At 47.5% G+C, this 13976-nt stretch overlaps 1 protein-coding gene across 1 annotated transcript in view; it reads right to left on the bottom strand.

The window, feature by feature from the left end:
- Positions 1–13976, bottom strand: part of ACACB (acetyl-CoA carboxylase beta) — a 112787-nt gene that overhangs the window by 37553 nt on the left and 61258 nt on the right. The window contains 8 exon segments of the mRNA XM_008072342.1: positions 1200–1318; positions 5294–5335; positions 5337–5384; positions 5895–6008; positions 6167–6280; positions 11055–11179; positions 11280–11368; positions 13386–13486. Of these exon segments, the coding sequence (XP_008070533.1) occupies positions 1200–1318; positions 5294–5335; positions 5337–5384; positions 5895–6008; positions 6167–6280; positions 11055–11179; positions 11280–11368; positions 13386–13486 (752 nt within the window).

The raw sequence follows: 13976 nt of genomic DNA on the forward strand, positions 1-13976 counted from the left end.
GCACTGAAGTAAGACCATGTCTCTAAGAAAATAAAAATTAGAAAAGAACTTGGAGATAAGAGCATGGCCTGGGTTCAAATTCCTACTCCATGAGTGTTAGCAGCTCAGCCAACATCAGGCTCCCACCTATAAAACACAGATGAGAACCCACTTTTGCTGACAGGTAACAGCCAAATGAAACAAGCGTGTGGAAGCACTTAGCATAGTGCCCAGCCAATGACGTGCTGTGGACAGTAACAACACTATTAGTCATAGATGTCCCCAGGATGCTAATATACAATAGCTTTCTTTGTGCCAGGCATTGTCCTAAATACTGTATGTGCCTTACCTATTTACTCTTCCCCATGGTTTACATGGCACTGTCCACTAGAAGGTTCTATGATGATGGAATGTTCTAGAACTGCACTGTCCAATATGGCAGCCATGAGCCACATGGTATGACTGAGGAGTTGAATTTTTTATTTTATTTGCACTCTTATTTATTTATTTAAGTTGGAGTCTCACTCCGTCGCCCAGGCTAGAGTGCAGTGGCATGCTCATGGCCACCCTGGTAATCAACATGCTGGGCTCAGGCGATCCTTCCGCCTCAGCCTTCCAAGTAGGCAGAACTACAGGCGCGTATTACCACACCCAGCTAATTTTTTGATTTATTGTAGAGATGAAGTCTCGCCAAGTTGCCCAGGCTGTTCTTGAACCACGGGCTCAGGCAATCCCCCTACCTCAGCCTCCCAAAGTGCTGGGATTACAGGCTTAAGCCACCGTGCCTGGCCAGCACTCTTACTTATTTATTTACTTTTGAGTTGGAATCTCACTCTGTCATTCAGGCTAGAGTATATTTATTGTAGAGGCAAGGTCTTGCCAAGTTGCCCAGGCTGGTCTCCAACCCTTGGGCTCAGGCAATCCTCTCGCCTCCACCTCCCAACATGCTGAGATCACAAGCATGAGCCACTGTACCCGGTCACTGTAATTTAAACAGGCACAGGTGGGTAGTGGCTGCTGTACCGAACAGTGAGGTGCAGGAAGCAGGCGCTGGATTATCTCCATTCTACAGAGGAGAGAATGGTGCTGCCGGGAGCTCCCACAGTGAGGAAGTGGTATTCCTGACGTCTGCCTTGGCAGCACTTCCTGGCATGCTTGCTGGGTCCCTCCAGAGACAGGACTACAGAGGTCAGGAAGAAAAGAAACAGGCCACAGCATACCGGTTTGGGTGGGAGGAGGGCAACATGAACTGGAACTCCACCACGCAGGTGCCGTCGGGGAGCTGCCGGTGCTGCAGGCTGTTTAACTCATAGGCGATGTAGCCCCTCCGCACGTAAACCTGGAAAGACACAGTAGACACTCTCTCAGAGGACAGCGTGGAGCGTCCTCAAAGTCCGAGAAAACTCAGGCAGCAGGGGTCCCCCAAAAGGCCGCTAAAGAATCTCTAAAAGCAGCAGTTAAGAGCAAATGTGCTCACATTTCAGAATGTTATTGGTTACCCAAATCCATTCCCAAGCTCCAGAGCAGGGATGAATGAACTTTTTCTGAAAGGACAAGGTAGTTAATATTAGCCTTTTCAGGACATGCCGCTTCTGTTGCAACTACTTGATCCAATGGTTGTAGCACATAAATCAATGGGTATGGCTGTGTTCCACTAAAATTTTATTTACACACTGGGCATAGTGGCTCGCACCTGAAATCCCAGCAATTGGGAGGCCAAGGCAGGAAGATCACTTGAGTCCAGGAGTTCAAGACCAGCCTGGGCAACATAGTGAGACCTCATCTCTACAGAAAAATAAGAAAATTAGCCAGGCGTGGTGATGTGCATGTGTAATCCCAGCTACTTGGGAGTCTGAGGCAGAAGGATTGCCTGAGCCCAGGAGGTCGAGGCTGTGGTGAACTGTGATCATGTCACTGCCTTCCAGCCTGGGTGACAGAGTGAGACTGATTTTAAAACAAACAGAAAACAAAAATAAAACTTTATTTACAAAAACAGGCAGTGGGCTAAATCTGGCCCAGGGTCTGTGATTTAATGATCTGTTTTAGAGCAGTGCTGTCCAACATTGCAGAGAAATATAACACAAGTCTACTGAGCACTGTTAAATTTTCTAGTAACAGGAAAAAAAGTAACAGGTAAAAATAATTTTAATAACGCATTTTATTTAGCTTCAAATACCCAAAAGATTATCATTTCAACAATTAATCAATATAAGAAATTACTGAGATGTTTTTACATTCTTTTCTCCATAAAGTACTAAGTCTTTGGAGCAGAGTGTGTATTTCACACGTAGAATACAGTTCATCTCAGCCCAGCTACATCTCAAGTGCTCACCAGTTATACGTAGCCAGTAGCAGCCATAATGGACAACACAGTTCTGGAATTTAAACACTGGCCATTTTTCAACTGAACAGGAAGTGTGGGAACTGGGCGAGCTAACATGGCAAGTCTAACTGCCATCCTCTGAAAGACTCGTTTCAAGGCCAGCCCTCGGCTTGCACTGGGGAACGTGGATGCGGGAAGAGGGCCCGCCATGCCCTGATGGGAACGGTTCGCAGTGCCCAATCTGTGTGTGCATACAAGATGGCTTTTGCTGAACATTCGCTTTTTCTCTTGGAGTTTAGAACCTTGGCACGTGATAGGTAGAGGGCGTCCATGTGACCAGCCCCTACTGAAAGCCCTGGACACCAAGTCTCATGAGCTTCCCTGGTAGACAACAACTCACACATGTCACGACTCATTGCTGGAGCAATTCTGCAGAGCCGAGGACTCCAAAAGTTTGTACCGGCTTCTGTCTGTCTTTACCCCACATACCCTCTCCCTTTGCTGACTGTGTTTTGCATCCTTTTGCTATAGCACATTAAAACTGGGTGAGCAGAACTGTCGGCTGAGTCTGGTGGACCCTTCCAGCAAATCATCAAACCTGGGGGCGGTCTTGGCATATTTAGGGCAGAGTTAAAACTCTATCATCTTCAGTGGCTAAGTCAAAATCTTTTGTTTGCAATGCACATCCTGGGTCATAAGAAAGGCTGATTCATGTTCAATAAATGGGCCCAAGTGACAGAATATATAAAAGCATCCTAGAAAAATCTCTATCGGACATACATAGGATTTAGCACTTTAAAAAGTCACTACGAGCTGGGTGCAGTGGTGTGTACCTGTAGTCCCAGCTACTCAAGAGACTGAGGAAGGAAAGTTGCTTGAGTTTTGGAAATGAAGGCCAGCCTGGGCAACATAGTGAGACCCACCCCTCATCTTTATTTAAAAAAAAAAAACAACAACAAAAAAACTACAGAAGTGTATTGGGTCTCACTGTTAGAAAAACAGGCTGGGCTCAGTGGCTCAGCCTGTAATCCCGCGCTTTGAGAGGCAAGGGGTGAGTGGATTGCCCAAGCCCACGGGTTCAAGACCCGCCTGGGCAACTTGGCGAGACCTCATCTCTACAATAAATCAAAAAATTAGCCGGGTGTGGTAGCACACTCCTGTAGTTCCAGCTACTTGGAAGGCTGAGTGGAAGGATCACCGAAGCCCAGCAGGTCGAGGTTGAGGTGGTCGGGAGCGTGCCACTGCACTCCAGTCTGGGCGACAGAGTGAGACTTCAACTCAGAAAAAAGAAAGAAAGAAAGAAAGAAAAATAGAGTGAAGTTTGAGAAAGATTCTTCTATAGGTAAAACCCACAGAAGCGTAAAAACTACAGGCCCAGGAGTGCCTGTGGCTATACAATGCTCACAAGCCCAGAGTGGTCTCCATGAAGACCCAGCAAACCTTTTGACTGTATGACTCACAGGGTCTAAGAGAGACAGAAGAGGGAGTAGGGGCCCCAGGGGACCGAGACTCTGAGCTCAGAAGATGAAGAAAGGAGGAAAACCACCATCAGCAAAGCAATCCAGGGTAAGGGAGCCATGTTAAAAACATAAAATGTTAGCCGGGCTCGGTGGCTCAGCCTGTAATCCCAGTGCTTTGGGAGGCTGAGGTGAGTGGATTGCCTGAGCTGGCGGGTTCATTACCCGCATGGGCAACTTGGTGAGACCTCATCTCTACAATAAATCAAAAAATCAGCCGGGCGTGGTAGTGCATGCCTGTAGTTCCGGATACTCGGAAGGCTGAGGCAGAAGGATCACTGGAGCCCAGCAGGTCGAGGCTGCGGTGGCCGGGAGCAGCCACTGTACTCCAGTCTGGGCGACGGAGTAAGACTCCAATTCAGAAAAACAAAAAACAAAAAAACAAAAAAAATCACAAAATGTCATCTCACATTTTCTTAAAAGGAATCATGGTTTTAAGAGATGGGGTCTCACCCTGTTTCCCGGGTTGGGGTACATTGGCACGATCACAGCTCACTGTAACTTCAAACTTCCAGGCTCAAACAATCCTCTGGCCTCAGTCTCCCAAAATACTGAGTTTATAGGCATGAATCACCATGCCTAGCTTCTTAAAAGGATTCTAAAAGAGTAAATTAAAAACTCTTTTTTCCCAGCTGGGTGCAGTGACTCATGCCTATAATCCCAGCACTTTGGTAGGCTGAGGTGGAAGGATTGCTTGAGCCCAGACCAGCCTGGGCAACATAGCGAGACCCTGTACCTATAAAACAATGTGAAAATGAGCCAGGCATAGTGGTGTACACCTATGGTCCCACCTACTCAGCAGTCTGAGGCGGAAGGAGCCCAGGAGGTCAAGGCTGTGGTGAGCTGTAATCGTGCCACCGCACTCCAGCCTAGGCAGTAGAATGAGACTACAACTCAAAAAATAAAATAAATAAAAACTCTGTTTTCCAGAAACAAACACCTCTTGGTCCCTGAATGCAGGAAGACTGGAATGGGAGCAAGACAGCCTGGCTCTAATCTGGGTTTTGCTGCTGGCCACACCCTTTTCTGCCTATCACTCAGGGCAGCCACTTTAAGTCATCACCTGGACTCCTTCTGACTCTCATAGTTCCAAACAGAGATTTTTTTCCGAGGTATTTAAAGCATGTGACTCGGAAAGTTTGGGTGAGGTGCCTCTGACTTGGCTCTCAGGGGTCAGTATTTAACTGCACCCTACCTAGAGGAGACAACAGTGGTTATTGGCATGGACTCTGCAATAAGAAAGACTGAAGGTAAAACCTGATTCTGCCACTTCCTAACTGTGTCCTTGCACAAGTCACTTCACCTCTCAGCTCCTTCCTGTGGGAAAAGAGGACAAGAACATGTTCTCAAGGCATGTGGCCCAAGGTCAGCACGTGGCCTGGGTTGGCCCATAGCCCTGGCTTGGTGCATGCTGGCGTTGGGGAATGCTAGGACCAACACAATCAGTACTGCTGTTCCTGGGCCTCCTGCTTACCTCCAAGGATGCCATGCACACGACTTTGTTCGTGTGATAGAAAGAAAGTGGGCAGGACGTCAAAGATAGTTGTTTCTGATAGTATTAATTTCTAGGGGAAAAGGAAAAGGGAAAGTAATTCAAGTAAGTTTTAAGTACCAGTTGGGTGGGCGGGGCAGTGGGAGCCGGGAGATGTGGGGCACGTTGCCTCCACTAAAAGCAGTTAGTGCCCACCACACATGGGATTCCTCCCACATTTAATGGCAAAGATCCGATGGTAAAAACTCTGGAATGGCTGCACTCAGGGCTGGGCTCCCCATTTCAGATGCTGAGGGGGACCCAAAGTTTGCAAATGAGCCAGAGCCTTGGGGCTGTGCAGCCGCGGGAGGGCCTGCCGCTTCCAAACACACACCATCACCATGGAGGCTGTAACATTCACCTACCAGGTGAGCCCTCATTGCCTGTCACACGTTCACTCACGCCTCTCCCAAGGCCTCTCCCAGGGCCCCTGGTCACCCTGCCTACACCGTAGCACCTGGAAGGCAGGGGAGCCGTTTCCCCCAGCCCCCTCCTGGGCCCCAGTGTGTGCTCTGTAGAAGGTGGTCGGAGGAGATGGCTTTACCTTGAGGTTCTCAGGGCAGAACTGGTGGCCGTACATGTCAATGGCAGACAGGAAGATGGACTCCACCTGGTTGTGCCGCAGCTCATAGGAGGGCAAGTGGGAAGCAATCAGGACCTGAGGGGGAGGGGACGAAGGGCTGGGGTTAGCCAGTGTCCCAGGGGAAAAGCCTAGGGTGGAAAATGGGACAGCACTAGGCAGGGCCGTGCACAGTGGGGGCCGTGCACAGAGTGGGGAGGACCGCGCATGGTGAGGACTGTGTCTTGAGACCCTACCTGTCTGGCTCTGAGGGCCACCTTGCAGTGCTCACTTTTGCTCAGCTGGGTGAGCTCGTTGAGAATGGAGGTCAGTTCGTCCGACAGGGAAGGGTCTGGGCCACACAGCTCGTCCTTTGAGGGACAAGGACAGAATCCAAATGGCTTTTCTCCAGCCACGGGAAACAGGCTAGTGCTCACTTCGGCCGGGGATGCAACAGTCCAGTGAGCCAGACAGCTGCTTGGCTCCCTCGGCACGCCCAGCACAGCCTGATCTGTAAACCCTTACCACTCTCCTCTATGCGCCCATCTCATTCAATCATTCATTCATCAACCATTCATGAATCAAAGCATGCCCTAAACACCTGGTAAGAGAAAAAATGACAACTGAGTTCCTACCTGTATTACTATTACTATTAAAGAAGGGACAGGGTTCACTGTGTCACCCAGGCAGGAGTGCAGTGGCATCATCAAAGCTCATTGCAGGCTTGAACTCCTGGGTTCAAGCGATCCTCCTACTTCAGCCTCCCAAGTAGCTGGAACAACAGTGTATGCCACTGCATCCAGCTCATTTTTTAAAAATTTCTACAGAGAGAAGGTCTCACTATGTTGCCCAGGCTGGTCTTGAACTGGCTTCAAGTGATCCCCCTACCTCAACTTCCCAAAGTGCTGAGATTACAAACCTGAGCCACGATGCCTGGCCTGTATTACTTTTAATAGCCAATGATTATCAGGTGCTTTTTTTTTTTTTTTTTTTGAGTCAGAGTCTCACTCTGATGCCCAGGCTGGAGTACAATGGAACGCTCACAGCCATTGCAGCCTCAACCTGCTGGGCTCAGGTGGTCCTGCCACCTTGGCCTTCCAAGTAGCTGGAACAGGTACGCCACCACACACAGCTAATTTTTCTTGATTTAATGTAGAGATGAGGTCTCGCCATGTTGCCCAGGCTTGAACCCCTGGGTTCAGGCAATCCTCTCACCTCTGCCTCCCAAAGTGCTGGGATTACAAGCGTGAGCCACTGTGCTCAGCCTCTCAGGTGCTTACTATGCTGTCAGGTGGCTAGTAAGCAGCTAGACCTTTTATATACAACACCCTAGTTTTTCCCAGCTCCTTGAAGAGGTACTATCATGATCTCCATTTTATAGATAGGAACACTGAGGCTCAAAGAGACAATATGCCTTGCCCCAAAGTCACCAAGTACAAGCAAGGCAGAGCCAGATTCAAACACAGGCCTATTCTGCCCCTAATGCTTCTCACTCTTTCCCCCACGTGCTGCTGCCCGACTTAAGGGGCTCACAGTTTCAGAGAAGAGGGACCTGGAACGGACTCTCCAGGAGAAGAGCAGGGTGACATTTCCTGTGTGCACCCCTCCTCTCGGTTTCCCAAGGGAGGGCCTTTCTGTGGAGACCTGGGCTGTGTGCAACCACTCACTGCATCTCCTCCGATGACCTGATGCACAAGGGGCTTGGGAATGGCTTGGAGGCGGTGGTCCCTCAATACCCACTGAAGGCAGATCAGAGAGTGCGGGACATCAGCGCTCCAGAGCAACACACCCACCCCTGCCCCAGCCAAGACCGCTCTCCAAGAAGTCACCAGACAGTGGGGCCATGGGTCATTTTTTTCTACATGTGTTTCTGCATTTTCCTAATTATAATGAGCCTGCGCCGTGTTTATAATCAGAAAATATTTTTAACCTATTAATATTTCTTATACAAATGCAGGGGCATGTCAATGTTGAAGACACGTGGTAGGAAACTGTTCTAATCTTTTCTCCTTCCCAGATTCTGACCTGCTTTTGTATTATCAAATGGTGGTGGCATCACATGCCACCAATCCCCCAGGCCTGGAGCTCCCAGGACGGGTCAGTGGAGGTGAAAAACTCAAGGGTTGTTTGTGTCAATGTTTAAAAAACCTGGCCACTACCTTCTACATACAAAGACCCAAACACGGCCAGGCTCAGTAGCTCAGCTTGTAATCCCAGTGCTTTGGGAGGCCGAGGTGAGTGGATTGCCTGAGACTACAGGTTCGAGACCCACCTGGGCAACTTGGTGAGACCTCATCTCTACAATAAATAAAAAATTAGCCAGGTGTGGTAGTGCACGCCTGTAGTTCTGGCTGCTTGGAAGGCTGAGGCGGAAGGATCGCGGAGCCCAGCAGGTCAAGGCTGCAGTGGCCAGGAGTGTGCCACTGCAGTCCAGTCTGGACGACGGAGTGAGACTCCAACTAAAAAACAAAGACCCAAATGCAATTTTCCTTTCTTGTCAACTTGAGTGAAAGTTTCATCTCATGTTAGTTCACGGTAACATGTCCTCTTTGCTTTGCTACTAACAAAATCTCACGACTAATGAACTGACCTTCAGAAACGAGGTCCACTCAATAGACAAAAAATTTCCAAGTAATCGTTCAACTCACAAGTCTGTGTTGAAACCTCCAGGAACCCAATACCATCAGATGCAAAGAATTCGTTATTTTCCAACAAATGGCACCAAGGAAGCCAGAAGAATGACGACTCATCTCATAAACAGCCCCTCACAGTAGCTGCTGCAACACCTTTAGCCTCCTTCACCAAGAGGTCCCAGGCAAGTGCCACAATTCCCGGAGCTGGGGCCACCACTCCGCCTGTCATACCCAGGACGTCCTCTGGTGAACATAATTTTTAGAAACTTCACACCTGGGAGAGAGTCTGTATGTACACAAAGAGTAACGAATAGCAGAATAATTCAGAGCCCCGATCCCTGCCTCTGAGCGGCAAGCTAATAGATTACAGGTGTACCTTGCTTTGCCAACACTCAGGCTCCAAAAAAATCCATATGAAGGAAGTATTTTTGAAAAGAGTTAAATTATTTTAGCAACAGAATTCCTCCAAGGAGTAGCTATCTCCTTGGGTGTAAGTTACCAGTCTCAGCTGCACATTGTAATCACTCGGGGGAACCTTCCCCCTCCCAAAATAATAAAACTTTAAAACTGCAGTAGAATTAAGGATCAGTATATTGGAAGTCCCTATATACACTAACTGTTAAACTTAGACCACATTTGATTTTTCTCCTGTAAGCGCGTGCACACACACACACACACACACACACACACACACACACACACACACACACACACTCTCTCTCTCACTCTCTCTCACTTTGAATGTCAGTTGCAGACACCATGATCCTTTACGCTAATGTAACATGTCCAGATAGTCCCCCACCTAATTATAGAACCATTAAAACACCAATGAAAATGAAAATTAAACCAGTAATATTATCTAATATATGGGCTGGGTACAGTGTCTCATGTCTTTAATTCCAGCACTTTAGGAGGCCACAGTGGGAAACCGCTTGAGCCTAGGAGTTCAAGACCAGACTAGACAACATAGCAAGACCTCATTGCTACAAAAAATAAAAAAATTAGCCAGGCGTGGCAGTACATGCCTGTAGTCCTACCTCCTCAGGAGACTGAGGCAGAAAGACTGCCTGAGCCCAGGAGGTCGAGGCTGTGGTGAGCCCTGATAGTGTTACTGCACTCCAGCCTGGGTGACAGAGTAAGATGCAACTCAAAAAGTAATAATAATATACATTCCACCTTTAAGGAAGCTTTCGAAAAGCGCTTATACCTGGGCCCCACACCCAGAAACTCTGATGTAATCGACCAAGGGTGGGGCCTGGTTATGTGTTACAAGTACCCACCACAAGATAATTCTCATATGCAGCCAGAATTAAAAGCGGCTGCACAAGATTTTTAAGTAATTCTTTACAAAAATACCAATATTTACAAATATATCTTGGTAAGGTATTAACTACCCTATAAGCCCATGGCCCAAATACAGCCCACTGGTTATTTTTGTAAATAAAGTTTTACTGGAACACAGCCATGCTCATTTATTCACAAAGTGCCTATAGATGCTTTCACACTACAAGAGCAGAGCTCAGAGAGCCCAGTGGTAGCACTAGGGGCTGGATGGCCACAAACCTAAAATACTTACTATCTGGGGCCCTTTACAGAAAAAATCTGCCAGTCCCCTCGTCTGCTATAATGTAAGACAAATGTAAGACAAGTGTAAGACAAATCTCCCCCACTCTGCTGATCCTACATTTTCCAAGTCAGTCAGCAGGGACACATCAAGGAAGAAATCCTTAGTTATAAAAGTTGCAAATTATTATCTGGTAGAAGGAGAAATAAGAATGAAGAAACTCCACACTTCTCCAAGAAGGCAAAATGAAAGCCCTACCACAAAACTCCAAATCTAACAGCTCATGACTCTGGAACAGGACTGTGGGTTCAAATCCTGACTCTGCATTTATGAGCTGAGTACCCCTGGGCAAGTGGCTTCACCTCTTTGCGCTCTGCCAAAGACAGGTGAGAACAGGACCCACCTTCTATGGTTGCTGTGAGAATTAAATGAGCTAATATTTACTTGTAAAGCCTTTCAAGAATGCCTGGCACAAAGAAGGTGCTTTGTGAGCCTCATCTTCCCAGGGGACAGAACACCCCACCCACCGCCTGTTTTTTGTTTTTTAGACTAAAAAATACAGTTTATTTTAAAAGTAAATTAGAGACAGAGAGAGAGAGAGAGAGAGAGATAAAAAGGAGAGTCACCTCTCCAAGGTAGGAAAGGGGGCCAAAGCTTAAGAAAACATGGCCTGGACGTAGCTCAAAGAGCACATGGCCACACCATAGCATAGTAAGGCATGACAATGGCAGTGATGGCCTGGCAATGGCCCACTGCCTGTTTTGTAAACAAGATTCACTGGAGCACAGGTGAGCCTATTTGCTTACATTGTACGACGGCTGTGTCCAGTGGTCAGAGCAGAGACCACACTAACCTGCAGGGCCTAAAACATCGACTTGGCCCTTTTTAGAAGAAGTTTGCAGATCCCTGGCCCGCCCCATCTGGTTAAAAGGTGCCCTTCCTGCTTACGATCAGCATGATCACCAGCTGATTCTTCTTGGCCACCTGTGCGTGGGAGAAGATGCAGTCCAGCACCTGGGACATGTCTGGCTTGAACTGTTCCCTGAGGTTGATCACACACTTGTCATAGTGGGCTAGAGGGAGACAAAAACCATGTGGGGTGAGGCTTGTGCTTCTCCGGCTGCCCCTGCCCTGCGGGCTGTCACCAGTGCCATCGGCAGCGGCATCTCTTGCCTTGCTGGAAATGGTGTTCAACGTGCAAGTATCTTCGCAGGAGCTCCAACACCACTGCTTTCATATAGCCACGGGTCCCGCTGCGGTATCTGGGGAGGAAGGAAAGGCTGCCCTTAGCGCTCACATGCACCTCCCCATGTGCCTGAATAACTTCAGCGGAGGCTTTTATGACCTTTAAAAGGAGAAAGAGTTCTAGAAAGGAGGCTGAGGTGGGAGGGTTACTTGAGCCCAGGAGTTTGAGCCCAGCCTGGGCAACATAGCAAGACCCTTGTCTCCAAAAAAAATTACTTTAAATAAATAAAATAAATTAAAATAAAAAACGTGTGTATCTGTAGTCTATGCTTGCCAATCCTGAGGTCTGCAAGGGATGTGGAGTCAGTTCATCTGTAACTGAAGGTCAAAGAGCGCAGTGACTTGCCCAAGGTCTCACATCAAGTCTGAGCCTGACAGGAGGTCATCTGTCTGGTCTCAGCAAGAATGGAAAAAAAATTTAAAAGAGTTGGTATGCCAAACTGGAGCAGTCAATTTTAGGAGGATTTTCATTTAAAAAGAAAAATGTTCAATTACTCCCCTCTATATATTAAGGCAGTTTTAAAAAGACAAACTAGGAAGACATTTACCAAAAGATCCCTGTGTAAATTTCACTTCTCTTTTAAAACAGAATTTTAACCTGGTTGTTCCCTAAAACATTCCCTCCTCTAAAACAGTTCTAAACATGGGAATGGAGTATCTTAGGAGGAGGGACATGAGACATAGAGAAGTAGAAACCAGCTTAATCCCAGCATCCCCAAATGACAACGAAAGAGAGCAAGAAGCTAAAACACTGATCAAAATGTGATTTTATGGCATACACACTCACACACACACACACACACACACATTCACACATAGCATAGGACAGAACTTTCATATCTACGTTCATCACAGAAAATTTGCTTGAAAATTCAGTTAATATATTCTCTGTTCATTTCTCCTAGGTCTCTCTGAAGCTTGAGGGATAGGGAGGTGTGTCAGGGGCAGGACTCCTTCATAGCCCTTGGCTGTGAAACCGCCACACTGGAGAATCCACTTAAACTCTCGCTCCTCAGCACAATGCTGCAGGGTCACTGTATGCCACTATGAGTCAGGGACTCCCTGGGAAGAGGGACAGTCTCCACGGTCTCACATTCTTTATACCTGTAGCAGTCTCTGACATGTGGAAAATGTGCTGAATTGATTAGTTCTAATTTGAGAATGCTTTCATTCTGTCCCTATGAGCAAAGTGATCCTGCTAGGTGGACTTTTCACCCCCCCAAAAAATGGCAAAAATTATTTTTATCGTCAGAATAGTGCTGGAGCAGACAAGCCCTGCTCAACAACTACTTGAGATAAAACACAAATAATTCATCAACTTTCCTTTGCAATGAACCCCAAAACCACAGCGAAAACTTGCATAGTCTTTTATTGTACACAAAGTCATTTCATCCCATTCTTGCAATCCAAGCTACTGCCTCTCTAGTATCTGCTGTGTGTTAGCACTTCACAAAAATTAATCCATTCATAATTCCAAGTGACTTATCTTGTGAAGTGCTTTTATTCCCATTTTGCCAACTAACTGAGATTCACAGAAGTCAAGTGACTTGCTTAGGGTTCCACTGTCAGTAATGGCACTGCCAGGACCATAAACCAAGATGCATCTGCAGTTTCTCTCAGTTCAAGAGCCCTCCCTCACTCCTTTTTTTTTTTTGAGACAGGGTCTCACTCTGTCACCCAGGCTGGAGTGCAGTGGTGCAATCACAGCTCACTGCAGCCTTGAACTCCTGGTCTCAAGCAATCCTCCCACCTCAGCCTCCCAAGTAGCTAGGAGTAAGGGTATATACCACCACCATGGCTAATTTTTATTAATTTTTTTTTTAGAGATGGGGTCTTGCTATGTTGCCCAGACTGATCTTGAACACCTGGCTCAAGTGATTCTCCTTCCTTGGACTCCCAAGGTACTGGGACTACAGTACTGAGCCACTGCGCCTGGTGAGCTTGCCCTTAAGAAAGTCCCACAGCATCTCCCTGGTGCAACACATACAACCGCTCAGAGTTATAACCACACCCCAGAGAGAGCCCACAACTCACCTCTGGACCAACTGCACAATGCTCTGGGTGTTCATGAAGAAGACCTCTCGGTCAGCCTTCCGCTGCAGGGTGGCTGCATGGCAGTCCAGGATGGTGGCTATCTGGATGGAAAAACAAAACAGATCGGCCCTCTGACAACCACATGATCCAGTCACCACCTATCAGTCACCTGAAGGGCCTACCGTGCACTCCCAGGGAGGTCCATCTGAGCTCATATGGAGACCAAACTTCCAGCTCAGAAGCCCTCCAGCCACCCGAAGCGTTTCCATTCATCCCTATCAACAGTGAGGAATCTGAGGGCTCAGAAAGACAACAATCACATAAGGAGATGTGCACATTCGCACTACACCTCTCCACAGACAGAAACAGGGCAGGGATGGGGAAGAAGGGAACACCCAACCCTGGTGAGAATGAGTGTGCCAGGTGGGAAAAGGTCCTGTCTTTATCACTAGATTTAATGTCATCGGTATATCACCACTGGCATAAAATTGTGTGTGTGTGTGTGTGTGTGTGTGTGTGTGTGTGTGTGTGTGTGTTTGGCAGTCACTGAATTTGGATTCTTATTTTCCTTGCAAAATAAAAGGTTCTCTA

Source organism: Carlito syrichta, unplaced genomic scaffold (assembly GCF_000164805.1).
Source record: "Carlito syrichta isolate Samal-C Ts95f unplaced genomic scaffold, Tarsius_syrichta-2.0.1 Scaffold315133, whole genome shotgun sequence".
NCBI classification, from domain to species: Eukaryota; Metazoa; Chordata; class Mammalia; order Primates; family Tarsiidae; genus Carlito; species Carlito syrichta.